The sequence below is a fragment of the Cavia porcellus genome, unplaced genomic scaffold (assembly GCF_034190915.1).
Source record: "Cavia porcellus strain 051 isolate PalLab524CR breed Dunkin Hartley unplaced genomic scaffold, mCavPor4.1 scaffold_9, whole genome shotgun sequence".
NCBI classification, from domain to species: domain Eukaryota; kingdom Metazoa; phylum Chordata; class Mammalia; order Rodentia; family Caviidae; genus Cavia; species Cavia porcellus.
Genome location: NW_026947492.1, coordinates 35,658,380 through 35,681,292, shown reverse-complemented (window position 1 = coordinate 35,681,292; position 22,913 = coordinate 35,658,380). Strand labels below are relative to the sequence as shown.

At 33.5% G+C, this 22,913-nt stretch overlaps 1 protein-coding gene across 3 annotated transcripts in view; it reads left to right on the top strand.

The window, feature by feature from the left end:
* The window catches only part of Cntn5 (contactin 5), a 1,085,282-nt gene that overhangs the window by 1,001,921 nt on the left and 60,448 nt on the right, over nucleotides 1-22,913 (top strand). For all 3 annotated transcript variants that reach the window (XM_063256195.1, XM_063256196.1, XM_063256197.1), the window contains 2 exons: nucleotides 12,995-13,153; nucleotides 20,237-20,386. In XM_063256195.1, coding sequence (XP_063112265.1) covers nucleotides 12,995-13,153; nucleotides 20,237-20,386 — 309 coding nt within the window. The remainder of the gene's footprint in view (nucleotides 1-12,994; nucleotides 13,154-20,236; nucleotides 20,387-22,913) is intronic.

Below are 22,913 nucleotides of genomic sequence, written 5' to 3'. Positions count from 1 at the left end.
GTAATGTCAAAAGTTAAAAACATTACAGCGATACATGCAAACCCATGTTTATGGCAGCACAGTTCTTAACAGCTGAATCTTGGTGGCATCCTCCGTGTCCATCAACAGATGAATAAAGAAAATTATTTATGCACAGTGTAAATACTCTGACATAAAGAAAAAAACCTTGAGTCATTCATAAAAAAATGGATGTACCATGAAACCATAATTTTGAGTAAAATAAATCAGACACACAAGTTTAAGTATCACATGGGTTCTTTTCTGTGAGAAAGCCAGACTAAAGAGAAAACGGAAATAGGAAGTAGGGAGATAGATTTTTCTCAAAGGGGAAAGGTATCATGAGATAGGAGAGAAAGGAAAAGAGGGATAAGGGATGAAAAATATCGGGATATGCTATGTACATTTACCAACTCCACATGAGGAATATAAACATTACGTAATGCAAACAAGTGCAAAAAAAAAAAAATCAAAGAAAGGGCATCCAGAGATTGTTGTATGTGGGAGAGAAGGAAAGAAGGAAAGGGAAGGGAAGGGAAGGGAAGGAATGGAAAGGAAAGGAAAGGATAAAGGGGGTGAAAAAAAGAAATTAAAATGCGTTATATACATAGACCAACTTCCCACAAGGAATGTAAACAGGGCTACATGCACGTCCTAATTAATGATCTGACATTTTAAAAAATGCAAATGGCAAAGAATGATTCACATGTTAGATTTTGGCTATATGGAGTGTATGGTAAAAAATCAAATAGGTGACTCAAAGAAAGATAAATGTCTTTTAAGAGTGTATGTGCAAAAGGAAAAAAATTGAACAATAAGTTAATGTCACCCAGCTAAGGACACAGCAGCTTGTTATCTTACCCTACTTGCAGCTATTAGAACTCTAACATGCCATGTTTGTATTGTTCTCAAACTGGAACATGAAACCTCTAAACATAATTTCTTCAATCTATTGCAATAGGTACATCCACATTCATTGAATTTTACTGAGTTTCACGTGGACTCCATCTAATTTGAATACTCCCTTATTCTGTCCCAATAAATTCCTGAATTCCTTTATACTTCTCCTGTCAATTTTTATCCTCTGCTCCCTCTGTTTCTCATCATACTCAAAAACAAGACAAAACAGAATCTAATGGAATAGTGTTAAGCCAGCCTCCTAACAATAATTCTTCCACTTCATATTAGCTCTCACCACTTTTCAGCAAAATTACTATTCATGAGTGATTCTTCATCATGATACAATGACTGTTGACTTTTTCAACTTTCTTCTGGCTCCAAGCAAGCATCTTTGCACTTTCACACTCTAATTTTACCAGAAGTTATTTCAACGACAATTACTTTATTCATTGTTTGTTTTGAGACAGGCTCTTGCTATGTCTTGAGACTAGCCTTGAACACCCAGGCTGGCCTCGAACTTACAGCAGTCTTCTGCGTCAGCCTCCCAATTGCTGGGACTGCAGACTTGCACTACCATTCTTGGTTTAAAATTACTTTAAGTTGAAAAAACAATCACAAAGTCATCCTACAGGCTCCTTTCAATTCTACTAATATGTATTCTTCCAATTTATCCAAGCATGAAATTTTGGAATAACATTTTATTCCTCCTCTTAACTTTTCTTTTATAAAAATTTAATGTGTGAATCAGTCTCTAGTTCAGAAATATTTGCTAGTCCTATACTACGTGTATAATTAAGTCCAAACTCATTGCTCTAGTGTTCAAAATCTTTAAGCCTACTACCTTCCACTTTTAAATACACTGCTACTGTGCTCCAGCTTAAATCATCTGCTATATCCCTCTTCAAAATGCCTTCAGTTTTCAAGTCTTTTCTCATATTTGCTTATTTTCTTCTCACTTTTGACACACACAAAAATCACCTTTTCCACTTTAAATTACAATCCCCGGGCAGCTGTTTTCTTGGAATCTTCAGTGAAACAAACAGCCCACTAGCCTCAATATCTGATTTGCTATTTCTCAGAAATATACTATTTATTCTTAAGTCAACTTTCTAGAAAATGGCAAGGCCAGTATGAAAACCCGCATATTAAATATCTAATCAGCCTTTGGCTTTCTAAGCTGTCACATATAGAAATTTTGTTTTGCCCTTATATGATAGTTTCTCCAACTCCTACAGGGCTTTTTTTAATAAAGAACATAACAATAAGAAACATATTGAATATTTAATAATGGTATATAAAATGAGGTGATTTTAAAATTCTTTGATTTCTAATACTTTGGTGAAATTTATTTTCATAGCAATACAATAATTATATTGAATCCTTAAAAAGAGACTGAAGTCTCTATCCAAAAGTGATAATAGATTATCCTCTAAGTGCTTTAAATCATTTTCATAATTTATTGGATTTTATATTTGCCTACTTGGCTGTTTACTTCTAGTTGGACAATTGTTCTGTCAATTTCCTCTAATGATTTGTCACTTTTAATTGCAAGAGTTTCATTTGCAATATGGAGGCTTTTCTGTGCTGTCCTTTTCAGATTGTTTATGTTAATATAATCACTCTTAGCAAAGATAGGGTATTATCTCATTCCAGTTTTTATCCTTCAAAAACCAGCAGAGTTCGCAGCTATGTTTTCTATCCTGTGACGCTTCTAGTTGCAAACAACATAAAAGCTAATTCAAACTGGCTTAGAAATAAAAAGTGTTATCTCTGGTGACAAGAAATTAAAATAGGTTTTTAATTGTTGATCCAAGGTCTCAGCATTTTCTTCTAGGATCCTGGTTGATCTCATCTCTCTATCTCATTACCTACAATGTTGTTGTTACTTGAAGATTAATTCTCAAGGAAATAGGCATTGCCAAGAATATTAGGGGCTAAAGGCTTTCTTGCTTGTGTGCAGCTAGCATATTCTCTCTCAACTGTGGTATAAACATCCATCCCCCCTGGTTGTACCAGTCTAGATAGAGTTTGTACTCCCAAATCAACATCTTATACTCTATTGTCATGATATGATTGACTTAGATGTAGCTTTCTGTATTGATCAATAGCAGACAGAGATGAGATTGCCAAAACTGACAGAGGAACGGCAATCCACAGACTAAAAAGGTGAACGGATTGATTCCCTACACTGGGACACGTGACATGAATATCAGCAAGTAAACCAAAAAGTTCACTTTATGTCTTGTACACGTTTTATGCCTCTAAATCTATTCTCATTTGGTAAAAACATTTCTGCTGCTCATAATAATTTTTAATCTTTTGAAATCTGCATGTTCCAGCTATGCTGAATTATGTACAGTAATGTCATATATGAACACAAAACAGTGAAAACTAGGCTGCATTTTCAAGTAATAAGAATCAAAATCCAGATCCACTTTTGGAGTATTATATACCATTTGCATACATGAACTTTCTGAGGTTCAGTTTTCCATTTGTGGGAAGGAGGTGTTAATAAAAAATTTATTACAAAGTGAAATAAAATGTTTGTAACATTGAGCACGTGCTTTCCACCTGATAAATGAGCATTAAATCATTATTACTTCAGCACTATTATTTTCTGTTTTATCTTGTAATCTCTGAAGAAGATAGATATTGTTAAATCTACTCATGACAATAACTTTTTCCAATTCAGTTTGTATCATTCCTCATTTATTTTAATAAAATCAAATCCATTAATTTTCGTTAGTAAGAAATGAACTCTTGAGGGATTGAGTGTTATTGGCCACATCACTGAGAAATGAGAGGCCCAGTCAGTGTATCCTCCTTAGGAAATTCTTTGTAATACCCTATATAATATTCACAGTAGTGAGAGTTGTCTTATCCTCCTCTTTGAAAAGCAAGGAAATTTAGACTTATTAAATTCAAAAATTTACTGAAAACCTGAAAGCTTTCACATGCAAGAACTGGAACTACAATAAATCTCTTCTGATTCTTTGCCCAACTCTGTTCCCCTTAGATCATTTTTTTTTTCTTGAAATACAGCGTGCATAAAAATTTCCTAGGCATCTTGTACAAAATACAGATTCTAGAGCTCTAATCTTAGACATTGAAATTCAGTACCTCTTAGGTAAAACTCATTAAATCTACATTCTTCTTACAGATGTGCCAGAAATTTCACTGCTCATCAAAGTTTGAAAGACACTAATAGCCTTGCCTTTTTTGTTTAGCAATATAACATAGCCAGGTGGGTGTCTAATTAGTGGCATTTAACAAAGTTGAGAAAGCAAAATAATAAAAATCCTGCTTTTACTATATATTTAGAACTTTTGTTCAGAATAGTGCTATATAGTTTTATAAAAGTTATTAATGTTTTTAATATTTTTATTGCTTAAAAGTAAAAATATGTATAAATATTAAGTCAACAATTATACTAACCTGTTAAGCTAATAAAAATTAATCAGTCATTTGCTGTAAATCTATACCATAACACATTATCTCCTAGGCAATGCACTAAGCACTTGAAATAGAATAGTGAAAAAATTACAATTCCAGCCCTCCTGTACCTAAAATTCAAGGAGGAAAGCCACAATTAATAAACTGTTCACACGATCATAAATACGAAGTTTTAACTATGATTTTAACTCTAAATAAAATGTACATAGTACAGTGGATACCGAAAATACAGTAACTCTGCTCATTAGGGTTGACAAAATAATCTGCCCCAAGGGAGTGAAGCTTTATTAGAGATTTTTGATGGAAAGCCTAAACAAGTGTTTAATAAGCACAGTGAAGAGAATTGAGAGTTTTATGTTGAGGTAATAAAGTTATAAAGATGATAGGTAGGTAGGTAGAAACAAGTAATGAGCAAAATATGCAATGCATGTTTAAATTTAAACAATTATAATAGCAAAATATATACTGCCATTAACACCACTCAGAATACTGCCCCTGGCTTCCAACACATTCTATGGTTCTTGCCACTTTCTGAAACAGAATTTCTTATGAGAATTTTAGTTGTGCTGTCATGGTTGCCTCAATGTCATGAACTGATTCAAAGTATTTCTCTTTCGTGGTCAGTTTGACTTTGAAGAAAAGCCAGAAGTCACATGGTGTCAGATCTGGTGAATGAGGAAGAGCAGTTTTATGACCTGGCTTTCCCTGGGCAGCATCATCAGCATATTTTTTATTACACATCAAGAAACACACTTGTAAATGACTTCCAGAACTATCTCAGAAAGTGGCAAGAACAATGTGTGCTTCAAGTGAGAGGGAGTATTTTTAGGGGGTTTAATAACAATGTGTCTTCTACTGTGACTTTTTTTTTTAATTTAAACTTTCGCTGTACATTTCCATCACTTCTTATATGTACTTAATGTTGAGATTTTCCAAACTTAGTGAAAATAAAATTCCTTTTCAAAAAGTAATTAGAACTGCTCATTCTTATTGCACATCCTTACTAATCATGGTAAGATGTGATTATTCTCACAGGTTTGAAAACATTAGGAAAGAGTCACTTATATTAGGTTAGCAAGGAGTAAATAAATCTAAGAAAGTCCTCCACACAGTTAAGGGACATAATGGTAAGGAGGTATCTGATGAGAACACGAAAGAAAAATGATCCAATACTATGAAGCTGAACTTTGCAAGCCCAGTGTATCATGCACCAGAACATATTTCCTTGTATAAAAATATACTGTCAATAATATACATCCAAAATAAGTATATACTGTAATTCTACATAATTCTAAAGGTAAAAACCTCAATAACTAGTTGCTAATATGCACCAATGGGTATTAATTTGTAATATACTATAGAAAATCTAGTCACATCATTGACTATTACTTTTTATCAAAATGTTTTATCATTATTTTTCAACTCTGTCTCTACGGAGTGGTCCTTTAGAGTGGATGATTCATTGTAAATGTGTACATGATAAAAATTTAAAAATTAATCATTGTGTTCCAAGTTATTGCACTTATTTACCTGAATTAACCTAATCCTTTAGACAGTAGCTGTACCTCTTTTATTTCTTTTTTTTTTATTTAAGAGGAAAAAGAGAAAAACACAAAACAAAACAAAGCAGTGTAAGGTTACATATAATACAGAACTACAAAAAAAAGCATAACAGTAAGAAATCACCTGTTAATAGATTACATATTATCATCTTGGAAATAGTTGCTCAAATCACAGTATCAAAGAATACAAAGTAGACATTCAAACAGAGAGACTACAAACAGCTGTGTTCAATGATCCAAAAACATTAATATAGTCAGCTATTCAACATCCCTATACACACTTGCTGTTATATCCGTTAGAGCTCTTTTTTCCCCTTCCTCTCTTTTTACAACAAAATTTACACATTTTAGATTTTATTACTCCTTAGTTCTTATTACTTTTTTGGGGGGGGAGAATAAAGTCAAATATGGCAGAACAAAGCTGTCAGTGAAAACCAAGGATAGACTTAGCACATGATGTAGAACAGAGTATACGGTTATTAACAATAGTTATCAACGTTGTCTCTTGTTTCCTTAAAAAGATTTGTCTATCTCATTAGATATTATAAAGTTGGACAAAACAGTAGAGAACAAGACCAATAAAACTTAGACATTGTAAACATTACAGGACTTCCAAAGGAGACAATAGTCAAACCAGAATGGGCATCTTAGTGAATCTTACTGCCTTCAAAGTAGTTGCCTATACCCTCGGACCTGATACTATCCCACAGAATGGAACAGAGTCTAATCAGTCAAAACAAGATCGTGGGAGCATTACAGGACTTCAAAACAAGTTAATAGGAAATCGAAGTTCCGGGCTTCTTGATATGGAAATATTTGAAGCTATAGTATATGAAGTTTTATCCAAATATCTCAAGGAAAAAGACAGACACTATGGTAACTATTATTCTTTAAAAAAATTATTTAGTTATTTCTTATGTTTATTTTAATTAAGGGAAAAATTTAAAAAATTAGGATATATAATAGTACCTCTTTTATTTCTTACTAAAGGCACATGCTTAGGATTTTGTCTTCATGACTCATTCCCATCCCTGCTTCCTTTTTTTCTACAATATGCCTGCATGTGTTTGAAAGTGTCCTCAAATACTATTTACAGGCTTTAAAAAAGTAGAACTGGTTTGATGCTTGGTATCACATTTTAACTTTACTTTTAAATAATTCTTAACAAGGATCCTTTTACCACTTTGAGTCTGATCAACTTTAATTTTTCTCCTAAAATTTCTGTGAGAAAAACAGTAAGATAGTCCTTTAAAAATCAAATAAAAATAAAAACTGGAAAAGATAGTGTAAGACAGTGTCTAACTAATGGTACATTCTTTGAAACAGCAAGTCTTGGAATGCCAGAGAGAATGTGACAAGGTGTAGGTGAGAAAGAGGAGCGCTTGGAGTGGGGAATCAGTGTTCCTAACTGAACAGTTGCACCATAATTCTCATCGTCAGTGTCAGGCGAGGAGGGACAAGAGTACCCTAAGAAGTCCGTGCATGACAGTGTTTGCTACCACAGTGTCATGATTTGACCAATTTGACTGCTTGTCAAGATTAAAGCTTATCTCTGCTTAAATTATTTTATATTGCTGCCCCCTCCTGCAAGAAAAAAAGCAAGCAGAATCTTTTGACCTTTTATTTTATGGAGAATTTTTCTTGTCTCAAGTGCTACCTGGAAAGAACCTGGAAAGAACAGAGTTGAACTAGTTGACCCCAATTAATTTAAAACTTCAAAGACTGTAATACTAGTTAATTAGCATAGGAAGCCGTAGGTCCTTGTTTCGTGTCACCAGCATAATAATAATAACATTAGAGGTTACTAGAAAACATGTATCTTATTCATTTTTTAGCTTCAAATGTCAGTGGCTCCTCCCTTGGAAATTTTCTTACTGAATATTAGAGTATTAGAATGAACACAACTGATAGCAATCCTGGCTGTGCTGGCTGAGGGTGGGTGGAATCCATAAGTGGAGGGCATCTGCTCAAGGCTTTGGGACTTCCCATTTACTTAGCAATCCTCACTATCAAGACATGTACAGGCCATTCATTTGACTATTTTCAAATAAAATATTTTACTGGTGCTACATAATAGCGTTGTCCTCTGTTGCAGGAAATTCCAGCTACAGCTACATACAAAATGCAACAGGACTTCTGTTAAAAGAATAGCACCTGTATATCATACAAACACTAGACACTACCAGGCATGTGTCAGTGCTAAGACATTTATTGTTCTTGATCGGTTTTCAAAGATGCTGCATGTAAATTATCTGCAAAAGCCTTTCAGATGAACATTTAATTTCTGGCTTCTTTCAAAAGCCAAGATAACAAAAATAGGCTCATTATTAACAGATATTCATTATACTGGTTCATTAATGTAGTTCATTCTTCAATATGTAATTCATCCTTGAATTGTAAACTAATTGCAGCCAGCATTTAAGATATGTCTTAAAATAGAGTATTGATAAACCAACACTACTTTAATAACAATAAATTATTACTTTTATTATAGTTATTATAGTTTAAAATTATGATTATCTCTCTTATTAAGTAAATCACACCACCATTTTTCGAGTAATATGATAATTTATTCATAAAAAATCTCATATTTATGAGAATTTAGAAAAATAATCTATTGATTTCTAGGCTTTATTATTAAATCACATGAAATCACTTTATTTTCTTGTTATGTAGCTATTCTGACATTTTGTTATTCTAAACTTGTCTGAAAAACATTAAGGCAAATATATTTTGATTTAACAAAAGAAGCCAATATATAGGATGTTTGTCTAATATAATCATTTTAACACATCTTTTTACTTACTGTTATGCATCACAAGCTCACAATAAAATTCCTTCTATTCTTCCGCCTTTCTTTGTTCTTCTTTTCTCTTACTTTCTTTCATTCAGTTTTTTCTTTTAGAAATTTGTTGTAAGATTAATATATGTCAAGTATCATGCTGGTTTTTCAGATCAGTGGAAGTTACAGAAAAAGAATTCTAATGAATATAACAAGTGTGATAATGAGGCATAAAATGTACTCCCAGAAGCACTAGAACATAACACTATCACAAGCACACATTATTTTGTGGAAGATGGGTCTCTGTCACTGGTTTTTAATACAACGAAATTAGAAACTCTGTCTTGTCATTCTACAGTCACTTGCCAGTACTTCACACATACTAGGCACTCAATGAATGCTTAATTAAAGTAAATAAGACAGCATACAATATCACAATCTGGAGACTTTCTGTAAAATAATTTTAGAAGTATTACAGGGTTATTATATACACTTGGAAAATCCAAAAACAAAGAATATAGCTTATATTATTTACATACCTATTTCTGAGTAATAATTTACTGCATTTCTTTTCAGTCTGTCCCTTCCTATGCTGGGAAAATTAGCATTGATGCATTTATATTTACTTACAATTTTCTACACTACTTATTAGACTGTAAATATTTCCCATGCCATTATATAGTCTTCAATATTAGACAGTTTAATTGCTGCCTAATATTTTATAAGGATTTAAACATTACATGATTATTGAGCAATTAGGCTTTTTTACAATGGTTTGTAACTATAAATAATAATACTGCCTTAGTCAGTATTCTAGTTACATAAATCTTTGCCTGTATCACTAATTATTTTGCTAATAATTATTTTGCTAATGCTTATTTTGACAAATAAACAATATTGAGAAAAGTACTTGGGGATTTACTGATTATATTATAAATTTCCAAGAATGAAATGTTTTTTAAGCAGCAGATAGTAAGTATTTTGAGTAATTGTTGCTTCTAATTAAAAATGTATACCTTTTAAAGAATACTAATCTAAGGAAACATTTTCGCAGGATTTTGGTGTTCAGAAAGGTAAATTATGTAAGCTAATAAATTATTATTTTTCTCAATTTCTTTTCTTTAGATCTTACATATAGACAGTTGTTAATAAATGTTATTTGGAGAGATGAATAAATAGAATGTATGAAATAGAACATTATACAGGAACTAAACAACTTTGGTGGAACTTTTTCTTAGAGAAACACAATATCTTAATGTCAAGTCTCCCCATAGCATTTGAAGATACTATTGACAGAATCCCCTGTTAATGAATAAATCCTCTAAAGAAACAATCTAGAAACTTACTCAATTAGCTATTGATATCCTAAAAATTAGTACCTTAAAACACCCACCTGTTACTTTCTCTCATGCTTGGGCCATTGATAGGCTTAGCCAGGTAGTTGTTGCTTGCAGAGTCCTCAGGTGACCCTGAAAGATGGTTGCAGAAGCTACAAGGCATCCGAAAGCTTCTTTACTTACTCTGACTTCGAAAACCTGAAAGAGTTGGGGTCAAATTTGGTGTCTCTTTCACATCAGGGGCTCCCCAAATGTATAATTTTGCCTTCTTTACAAAACAGTAGTCTTAGTGCAATCAGACTTCTAACTTTTCAGTTATCTTTTCTCATGAGTCCATTTCAGCAGCCCTGGAGTGAAGCTCAAAGCTTCAAAAGATACCACCTCAAAAGCTATATAATGCCCCTTTCACCATTATCTACCACATCCAACAGCCACAGCCCAACCTAGATTCCGGGGACTAAAAGCATAGGGTCCATTTTTCAGGGAGGGATTAGCCACTTATACAGAAAGGAAAGGAAGCAAGGGTGGCCTCTTAGCCTCCCACTGACACAAAGTGCTTAATGTGTTTGTCACGTGCTATCTCTTCCTCTCTGTGTAATTTCAAATTGCCTTTCTCTGACACACATTGTTTGTCTTTCTTTTCTTCTATCAATAGAAACTATTTCCTTGATTAATAGCAAAATAATGAAGGTTTTATGTACTCTTTGCTTCTTTCAATGAATCAGATTTTATAAGTATATCCATCTTCATATCTCAGCTATGCCATACATAGCTGCAAGCAGTGCTTCATTAGAGTGGACTCTGATTCCAAGTGCCTCGTATAAATTAAATATGCAGCAATGACATTGACCACCTATTTTTAAATAAATTATATTGATTAACCTCTCTATTAAATAGGGATAAGAATGATCAAATCGGGGTGACATAGTGATAAATGAATAAGTTACTGTTTAAAAGTAACTTATGGCAACCTACTACAGAACAAGATAGATAATGGCAGCTATTCCTATTATCACAGTTAATATCATAACTAAATCATTATCATTATAAACACTTCTCTGTTACTATCAGCAGTCTAACTTGTTAGATACCTCCTATAGCACATGAATCTAGTTTATTTTCCTCAGCACATCATTAGCCACTATTTTAATGGGTTTTGATATTGTTGAACTTATTAAACACATTTTTACATAAGGCCTAGACCTTGCCGAACTCATTAATCATGTTGTCCATTTTACTCCTAAAAACCAAAATGTTACCCAAAACTCTCCTAGCTTTAAAATATCACAAAGTCTAACAATTTCCCTTCATAATACTAGTTCCTTCTGTCATATCTTTCTCCCATTACAATCCAGTCTCCTGATTGCTCCTTTATTCCCATTATTTTAGCTTCCCCTACTCCTTCCCCCCCAACCCTCAACCATCACCCATATCCTTGGCATCTGTAATAGTAAAAGGTTTATTTATTATCTGTAATAATAAATAGTCATACTGTTCCAAACTCCTAAGTCTAAACACATTCGCCTAACTTCTTCAGTTCTCACTTTCCTAATTTTGCTGACTTGCTCAGGTCCACTTCAAAATAATGTGATCTAGCACAGTGTAGAACTCCAATCCTACTCCAAACCCTCTATGTTCTCTTTGCTGTCACCTGCCTCTCCCAAACCTTTCTTCCATTCGCATCCCAGGGATGCCATTCATACCTTTCCCAGAGCCCCATTCTTCTACCTGTCACTCCCTGATGGCGTGAAGTGTCCTTTTCTTTCATATCTGGGCTTCCCACCATCTCCTGCTGCTGCTTCACAGTCTTAGCAAAATGTTTTTGCTTCATCTTTTAGAAACGTCGTGTGCTCTAAGGAGGCTTTGAAACTTTTTGTCTGTTTCACTGTTGTCTCTTATTGAAAGTCTCTACTCAGAGGTCTCCACTAGTTGCTCTCTTTGATACAGTCATCTCTTAATTCCTTGAAGTTAGCCTCAGTCCATACCTCTTAGACCTGCTAACCACACCATCTAGCAAGAGGCTTACTGCATAGGAACCAATTCAGTAACTCTAATTTAAAGGTACCAGCATAGTATTTTTATTAAAAATAAAAGCCTTCTTACAAAAATTGTTCATATTATGAAATAGAAAAATATTGGTAAGACAACTGATGTTTCTTTAAGCCACTAGTTGTAAATGCTCACGTATTTTAAATGCTATTAAAATAACTTTTTAAAATGGCACATTTCTCCTCAAATAGATCATGATTATTCACTGAAGTCCATTTATTCACAGATTAATCACCACTATTCTTTACCATTCTTTCCTCATCAAAAGACAATTAATTTCCACGGATGCACTACCCCTCCATACTCAAAAAATATGTATCTAATTACTTTCCCTCAAATTCCTCATAAAACTTTGTCTAACTTCTGATACGTATACTTCCATTTTCTGTACTATCATTTCAAATCCTTTTGTATCCCTTTTGTTGGTTTTTAAGTCCTTGATACACTGCATCACAGTTCTTGTACATTGTAGGCTTTTGGAGCATGAAATTAGCCCCATCCTCTAATAGCTTTTTGAATGAATAGAATTGTTTTTATTTTTTGTAACATTGCCTGTCACTCTCTTCCTCTGCCTCTGTAAACTGTGATTGATTTCAACAGCTGTAGTTGATATTGGCATTCACATCCCTGCATCTGGGTTTAATTATTTTTCTTTTCCTATAAAATTTAATGCTAATTGGTAGTTGCCTCTAGGCACAAAGTGTCAGAAAAATATTGAATCTATAATTAAGTTCCCCCCAGAAATCCTAGAAACCGTTTGTATCCCATAACTTTTTGCTGTCAATTTTCATTACTGAATATATATTTCATTAAGATAATTACATAGTTTGATGAGATCCACATTGGAAATACAATTTCTCATGTCTCCTCATAATGATCTGTACTTAGCCTTATCCATTGCCTTTTGCCTATAGGTCCCCCAGGCCCACCAGGGATAGTAATTGTTGAGGAAATCACCGAAAGCACAGCCACACTGTCCTGGAGTCCGGCAGCTGACAATCACAGTCCAATCTCCTCCTATAACCTGCAGGCTCGCAGCCCTTTCTCCCTGGGCTGGCAAACCGTGAAGACAGGTAAGAGGTCCTAGGGTAGGGGCTAGACACCCACAATAGCTTCCTACTTCCTCAGGTAAATTTGCTAATCGGCTCACTAGGATTTTTTTGTTGTCGTTGATTCTGGAAACTTGTCATTGTTTATTGTGGTATTGACTACTGTTTATTTTATTTATTTATTTTTTTACAAACCTGAGAAATACAAATTCCCTCACCTTCCTCTCTTCTCAGTTTCCAAAGAGGGACAACATCTTGTTTGTTTGTTGAAATAATTTTAGAATAACATTGAAGTTGCAAAAATGATGGACCCTCTCCTCAGATTCTCCTGGTTATAATATGTCACATAATCATAATGTAATTATCACATCAGACAATGGGCATTGGGTCAACTTTGTTAAGGAAACTTCAAGCCTCAGTTTGTCCATTATGGTTTTCTTGTGTTGTAAAATTAACTTTCCTTCCCTCTGAAAATGTGAGTGTCCAACAGAGATAGGTAAAATCACCCTCCCTTGGTGGTTTTTAGATATTATTTAATATGACATTTGAAAACTATAAGACCATAGAATGTAATCTTGAGAAGCAGTTGACCCTACCAGCTAGGGACGGATGCTTATGTTTTACTCAAAGTTGATTCATTTGTTTTGAAACGAAATGTAAGAATCAGTAAAATATCTGAGTGCAGGAACAACTGATACCAGTAAAATAGTGGGTTCAGAATATTATGGTTATGGAGTAATCCATTTGTTCCTTAGATAAATACAATTTGAGCAGAAAGTGATTTTGGTATAATGCTTACAATTGGAGATAAAATATATTTATTTACATGCAGAATATAATCCAGATTTTACTGTTATTTAAGATTCTGCATTAATTTAAGCCTCAATGTGATTATCACTAGAGTGTACTGTGCACATATATCCATATTTTTATATGTCTCATTCTTAGCTTCATTTTTAACACTGCTGCAGACCCATGCAATTTTGGAAAAACTATGGTGATGGTAGATTTAGCATGGACACAAATTCACACCACACAAGCCAATTTACACAAGAATTCTAACTTTCAGCCTCGTGCTCCCATATAATCTTCAATGGCACAGCTCAAAACTTTTAACTACTCTATAGCTAGGAGATAGGCTCAGATCCAGTGTTGTACACCATCCATGCCAATGATGGCAAACCTTTTAGAGTTTTCAATGATATAGAACACTGAGGCTCAAGGTTTACCGCCACTGACCTAGCCATCCTCCTGTCTGAGGCTATATTGCTGGTCACTCTTACATGTGACCCTTATGGCTTACGCCTAAGCATGTTTTTTTCTGAATATATATCAATATGTATGTCTTTATTTTCTGCTAAGGTAGTTCAGAACATCTTATATTTTACTTATTATATACATACTTTTCTTGTTATGTTTATTCTCTGATTCTTGCCTCTGGTTTTCTTTCCTGGCCCATCTCTTTCTATTTTGTATGTATGTGAAGGTGTGTTCATGAGTATGCAAGCATGCATATACCTATAGTGTTTAACCATTTGAATTAAATGCATTTTTTTATTTTAAAAATATGTACCCTAAATGTGCATGTTAATCATTCTAATATAATTCTAGTACTAGAAACACATTTATATTGGGAGGTGTTTCCTAGTTGTGTTCCTCAAAGACTTATGAAAATCCTATAGCTATACTACATTTATAAGTAAATGCATAATTTCATAAATGTATTTATATAAACGATCAATTTTACTTACCCTTCATAGTGCTAGGTGTCTAGCAGGATGTTGCTCCTTTAATCTAGACCATTGTTAGTCAAAAGAAGTGCTAAAGCAGAAATATCTACTAAGGAAAAGCAGTACTTTAAAACAGCATTTAAAACCACTTAAAATTCCTTTATATACCAAAATGAATATAAACAATAGTGAGTTCCTTATTTTTGATAATTAAAGTAAAAAGTTGCATATAGACCTTCAGTCTGACCATATCTTAGAATTAGCTTATATATACTCACTTGCACAAACAGAATTCCATGATAAAGGTAGTATATTCATTTTTTAAAATATATTCATCTTGAAGAAAATATGAAACAACTATAAGAAATATTTTCATTTGTAAATGTCTTTTCTACTAAAACAAATTCCTTTTAACTTTAGATATCTGATTCTTCTTCATATTATTGAGCAAAATTAGATCCAATGCACTGTTTGACTGTGTCTGCTTAACAGTAGCAAATCACTTATAAGCATAGAACTGATTGGGCTTTATTTACTGTATTCAGCAATTTTTAAAATAGTTTATTTTCCTTCTATCTGTGGATATGTTTTCTGGGGGTCAATTGATTAAATTTGTCCATTTAACAGGTTATTTTGTATTTTAGTAATTAAATTCTTGGGTGAGATTTTTTTTACTGAGAAAGATACTTCCACAAGATTCTTTTCAATCAGTGTGAGGACCTCTGCTGTCTTTAATCATTAGCATGTCCTGTCTGAATTATATTTTGTTTGAACTAAGTTCTCAAAATAATATCTTTTTAAAAATATGCTTGCAAAGCTGCTAAAAGTTTTCATTACCTTTAATCTCCACAATTTTGTATTTAAAATCAAACTGCAGATCTTATAAATCTTTGTTACTAACTCACTTATAACAAACATATAAAATTTTGTTACTAACTCACTTCACAATACTTTCTGGATTAAAATATCTTTAGTTTAAGTTTTCTACAATTATTTTAAATTACTGATAATAAATATTGAATTTGGAATTTGCAAAAATGTTTTTTAATGTGACTTTTAAAGAATTTAGAATGCTGGAAAGGATGTGAATCTTGGCAGGGCATCTTTGTAACCTATATTAATGACCAACAGGCTATACAAATGTGTCAATTTAGAAAGATATATATATATATATATATATATATATATATATATATATTCTAACATAAATCCTATAATAATTATATCCAGATTCAAGCAGAAATTAACTCTTCAAATTTCAATCACACCAGACAATTGAACTCTGCTTTCAATCATCTAAGAAAGTTTATTTAGTACTTTGTAAGTAGTATTTCAGGTACTTAGGATACATTGATAAGCAGAAAAAAATAACAAGGGCTGGGGATTTAGCTCAGCGGCATAAGCGCCTGCCTTGCAAGTGCATGGTTGTGAGTTTGATCCCTGATACCAATTTTAAAAAAAAATTCCTACCTACAGTCTATCTGATGGATAAGGATAAATCATAAGCAGAACAATGTAAATAAGCAATTTGTATAGTGTCTTAAAGATTGATGAATGTTTTAGGGGAAAATTATATCGAGTAAGGGGAACCAAATTACTATGGTAGGGCTGTAAATTGGTTTTGATGAGATACAGAATGCTATGCACTAATTTTATTAAAAATAAAATGCTAAAGACTGCTCTTATAAAAAAACAGAAATTTATTTCTCATAGGTTTTTTTTGGGGCTTGCAAATGTTCACCTTCTCATTGTGTGCTCACATGACACAAAAAGAGAAAGAGACAGAGAAACAGACAGAGAGAGAGAGACAGAGAAAGAGAGACAAAGAGAGGGAGAATATGCTCAGGTGTACACTTTGGTTTAGACCACAAATCTTATGACTTCTTTAACTTTAATTACATCATTATACAAGCATTTACTTACAAGAGATGTCAAAAACTAAAAAGGCAACAGCAGAATAATGTTCAGAGAAAATGCAGAAGATGAGTTTGGCAAGAAATTAGCAGGATCAAATCATGAAGGCTATTCCGTAAGAAATAGGTAAACACTGGGGGGTTGATATATTAAGTCTTACCTTTTAATAAATTCATTCAAACCATGTTAAAAATACACTATTACAGTACTGGTGATCCTATGGAATGTGTGCCACAGCAGGCCGTTTATTATCACTGAAAGCTCTAAAAGATTTGCCATCACCCCACTATTGGAAAAGGAAAACAGAGAGTCACTAACCGAGTTAGGAAGCTATTATAGCTAAGACGTGTTAGTGCTCCATAGTGATACAAGTTGGAAAATTTGTCAGAATTTGAAAATATTTGGAAAGTAAAATCCATAAGATTTCCTGACATTATGCATGCAAAAAGTATAATAGAAAAATAATTAAAGGATTACCAAAAAAATTTCTTTACTTGAGCAAGTCTACAATAGAATTACTGTCAAGTGTTATAAAAAAAATTTGCAATGTTGGAACAGAGTAGACAGAATCAGATCACAATTATGATGTATTTATTAGACATTCAAATAGAAAGCTCAGGTAGGTAGTAGGATACATGAGTCTGGAGTGTAAGAGTGGCCTAGAATAAAGTTTTGTTATGGTTTGTTTAAATGCCCCCCCCCAATGCCTCATGCAGTCATGAAGGTGGTTGAATCTAGCATTTGTGAGTGATTTGTTGTCTAGTGCTGAGTTGGCAGTGTGAGTGCTGCACCAGCCCAGGGACAGGTAGGGCAGGAGTCCTGCCTTCCCCTCTTTGCCCTTGTTGCTGTGGTCACCAGAATGATTGCTCCTTAGCCAACCCACCCTGCCTTGGAGCCAGCTGAATATGGACTGAAATCTCCAAAAGCTATAAACTAAACAAGGCTTTTCTTCCCAATTTTGAGAGTCAGGTATTTGTCTCAGCAACAAGAGAAATGTAGCCAAGACGAGGTTTTAATTGGAAATTTCTTGCTATATACATTACATTTAAAATCATAAGATTGTATGTCTACTCCAAATAAATAAAACAAGCACTGAAATTTAATCAATGAGAAAGCCAAAAGAAAACTGACCAATTGTTTTAGCATAATGGTCTCACCAGTGACCTTGACAATAACAGCTTTGGTGAAATAGTAAGCAATAGAATCTGACAAGAAGAGCTCAAGAGATAGTGGGGTGAAAAATTAGTGCAGACAAATCTTAAGAAGGTTTGCTACAAAGAAGAGTTCAGAAATTAGCACACTTTTAAGCCACAAATACCATACTTTTCTTATGAATTGTAATCATAAGAGGAAAGAAAAGTATCTAGGACAGCCCCCAACATTTTGGCCACACCTGTGAGACAGCAACTGTCTATCCCTAAATAAGAGTCTTTCAAGTTTTATTCAAATAGCAATGTATAATAAAACATAGGAGTCTAGAAAAGAGATTCATGGCTGAAAGTGTTAGAGTCTTCAGCATGTAGAGGGTAATCATTAGCATGAAGTTGCTAGGAAGAAAATGGGAAAGAAAGCTGAGTGCGGGGACATCTCTGGAATTTGGAAGGAACACAGCAACAGAGACTGATCAGGCATTGTCAAGTATGAGAAGAACAGAAGTTTAAAAAACGTTTCAAAGGGAGAAAGCCATCAGGTGTGTCAAAGGATGAAACCTTCAGTTTTCAATAACAGAACACTGGTAATATTGATAGGAAAAGATAGGGTGGAAACCTGAAAGACTGAGCCTGATTAAAGTTAGTTCAAGAGAAAATGGGAGGAAAACAGAGACAAGTAATAGCACAGACAGCTCAAAATGGTTTGCTATAGAAGAAACAAAAATCCCAAGTAAAGACTAGGAAAGGAAAGGTGAAAAGAGCTTCATTTTTTTTTTTTAATTTCTATAAGAAAAACATCTGCCTGCTTGTATTCTGCCCGGGAAGATCCATTAGACTGACTGGGAGTATAGGGAATATTTTTCACCACATATATTTTAAGAGGACTATCCCTTGAGAGGATGAAAACGTCTTCAGTTTCTATGAAAATAGAATTCTGCAGAGACGTTCAGAGAGGACAAGTGTATAGAGGATTTTGCTAATGATAAATCATGAATTTCAAAGGTAACGATGAAAGGACTGTAAGAATTAAAGAGGGACCTAAGCTGGGTAGTAGAGGAAATATGCAAATTCTATGAAGATTAAGAAGGCTCAGCAGCTCTGAGTTGTTGAAAGTTACTGACATAAATTGAAGTAAATGAGAGATAAATCCTGCGCAAGCCAAAGAGGCAAAGGTGATACAGTATAGCACGGGGCTGGAGAGGGCCGAGTATCTGGGAGTCCCTTCCTTGCCACCTTGGTGTGTGGCAAACAGTTCAACATTTCACGTATCGGCACACTAAACAGTGGCAATTTCCCTACCTCCAGATGCCAAGAATATTGCTTAGTTTCAAGTGCAATAAGAGGGGACAGACTTTTTATTTTTCATCTTTATGCAACCACTTATGAAAATCAGCTTTGAGTTCACTGAGATTTGTCCAGCAGAGCACAGGATGTGTGTTTCAAAGAGCTAATTTGGTATAACATTTTTGATGCATTTCAGAAGAGATTTTCATGAGAAATTTAAGATGATATAACTCCTCTTTGCCGTAGTAAAATGGAACTTTCATCAAAGCACCAGCCCCAGCCTCCAGATTTGGCTCCCCAATCACACTCCCACAGAAATCAAGGGCTCATATGTAGAGGCGCCTTGCATGTCAGCATATTTGCCATGTTCCCGCTGTTCACCCTATAACAATTTCTGTAACAATGTTTTAAACAACAGAGATAAGCAAATAAAAGAGTCCTCAAATAGGACATGTATTCTATGTAAAATAAAAAATATTTCACTACATGATTGATTAATAATTTTATTTTATAAAAAAAATCTTAGTACAAAAGCCACTCCCACATAGAGATTAGACCCTCTACTTAGATAGCACAAACTGTAGGCTTTTTAAAATTAGAGAAATATATTCTAATTCTGCTCTTTCAAACCATCAAGTGATTAAAAGTTTTTTCCAGAACTGGGAAAAACAAATTATTCATGAAATTTCCCTAGAAACTGAAGAAAATTCTTTGCTTAATTATACTGTGAGTTGGCCTTTCACTTGGGCTAAAGGGTTCACAAAATGACTTTTAGTAGATAATGACAAGGTACAAAATGACCAGTTTATGTGTAAAGATGAAAGAATGCTAACTATTCTGATATCTTTGACACATACAAGTGCTTATTTCCCAAAAATTGATTTTCATTTTACTAGTGATACTGTGAATAATGTCATAACCACACATTATGAGAAATTAGTGATTTCTATCACAGTGACATCCTTGGTTGTCATGTGTAGCATTTTTCCTGTCCTCCTGATGATATGAAATGACCTTCCTCTGTCTAGTCCCAGAAACCATAACAGGAGACATGGAATCAGCAATGGCAGTGGACTTAAATCCGTGGGTGGAGTATGAATTTCGAGTGGTGGCCACCAATCCAATTGGGACTGGAGATCCAAGCACCCCATCGCGAATGATCCGCACCAATGAGGCAGGTAAGAATTTGGAGACTCAGAATTCGCTTTGAAAGCAAATTTAATGAACCATAATTGGTGCATTGCTTGCCATTGTATGATTTTTCCTGATATTACTACCTAGATATCACAATATCGTATCCTTTAAAGTAATTATTTTAACTTCCTTGATTTTAGGCCATTTTTTTCCTTGTTTCTGTACATTGAAGCCTCTAGACACTTTAGCTTTCTCTCAACGTTTGTATTATCTTCATGTTACCATGAAATTGAATCAATTTATTCTTCTAATTATATACTTATTCAATATTGAATACCCATAAATTAAAATAGACCAACTCACTTTATCCTCCAGTGATAACACTTCCCTTTAACTATATTCTGCTTCATTAGAATTCCTTTATGTTGCCCTTCACCACCTAACCTGGATAAATTACTCTTTGCAGAGACACTGTCCTTGCCTGACCTATTGCCTTCACTGAAGCCAATGTGTTTAGTAAATACCCATCTGCTCTCTGACTAGAAAACATAGCATTCCTTTGATCTTTTAGGAGGGGTATCTCTGGTGAAAGTTATTCCTAATGACTATATAAAGGGAATTAACAGATTTATTTAAAAACAAATTAAGATACTTTATCACCTAGAAGGAACAGAAGCATGAAAGATAAAGAATAATGAAGTTTTTTAGTAGAGTTTTAATTACTTTGGACAAAGTCTTATTGAGATCTTTATGCTCCTGAAAATCCTATATTAATTTTATAGAGAACTAGGAAAGAGGTTTCCTGACACAGTGACAAGTGTTTGAGGAGGTAGAAACTTTTATTCTGATTTGATTATTATACATTTTAAACATGTATCAAATTATCACCTGTACCTAAATATATGTACAATTAAAATATATAAATAAATAATTCATTGAGAAAGTACCTAATAAGGCAATAATTTAAGTGAACACAATAATTTAACGAGAGCAATGTAAAAACAATAGAGAAATGGGAGGGTAAGAGATGAAGTATCAGAGAGAGGAAAAAAACAATTTTTTAATGTTTTTTATAATTGATAATGATACAAAAATCTCAAAAAAAAAAGTGTGTTAAAGACGAAGAATTTTTTTTTTTTTAATCTTAGAAACCTAAAATAGAGTCTAGCTTTGGTACTCAACATGTCATGATTTAAAAGATTCATGTCGTGATTTATATAATTTCCTCTGTGTGCACCTAGCTGAATCATTATGTCGGCTAGAGCCACATGAACAATAAAGAATAATTGTATCCGTTTTATATCTTAGTTGTAGATTTGGACTAAAAGTAGAATTTTTAGCTTCTAAAATATTAAACAAAGTTTATAACAATGCAAATATACGATTAAAACAATTGAGCATGCATTGTTTAGCTCTATTGAAGAAAGAAAGAATTACAAATGGTCAGTCGATTGCATTAAGTGCTAGTCACCATACAAAGGGTTTTTTGATGTAAAAAAAATTAAGAGCAAGAAAATAAGAGGTAAAGTATTTAAAACAGGTTGGGAAAAATTCATTCACGGAAAACCCAACTTTTCTGCTTTTGTGGTTTGCTGCTCCAAGCTGTTTTTTCTGCTAGTTTTCAGTACTGTGAATTTTAAATTGAGCATTAATTGCCTGGTTGGATTTGCATGCATCCATAAAATCATCCATGCTTTCATTGTGTACAGGTGTTCATTAATTAAGAGCATAACAGGTTAGTCATTCCTCATTTGATATACTCACTGTGCAGATACTGATATGACTGCCAATCGTAATACTTGTACTCCATATTTTCTTAAAAGAACTGCCTTACTTTGCATATTGTTAATTGCATTTAAACAAAGACAAAAATTACTGCCTAATTCAGAGACCCTCTATAAATATTCATTCAAACATAAATAATCCACTTGGGATGAATAATCCTTTCAAACTTTCTATAGTATAAATCTCCTGGTGGTATTAAAAAGCATTTTAGAAAAAAAAACACTTACATTTTAAGCTAAGTCATATTTAGATGGTGCATTTAAAAGACTTCATCTATTTCTATAGCTACCTCAATCATTTTCTCTGTCTCCCCATTTTATCGTGAGTCCTGTATACGTGACATACTTTCGTCCATTAAAATCTTACGGAAGAAAAGAGAAATAGCATGAAAAATGCATGAAGTACACTCTTCTGAAACTAAGTTGAGGCACACTTGTAGTGCCTACATTATGCTTCTTTTGCTTCAATACCGCATACAACTAAAACTACTAATGGTGTTGAACCAAGTGTTGAGTTTGTGCATGTTTTGTCAGGCAGCACAGATTTAAAGGGACACTAATATTCTGAGACATTTTCTCAAGTGAGGCACTCTGTCTCTATTAAACATGAATCCTATATTTTAGAGCATTAGCCTCTTCTAATGGACCAACTAAACTTTGAAAATTGACAAAGCTGCCTGGGAGAAAAAAAGTCTCAAATTAGGATGTTGAATTGAATATTTTTTGTCTTTTAAAATTCTCTTATTTATTAGAAAACTCTAAATTCTAAAAGTTTTAGTAAAGCATT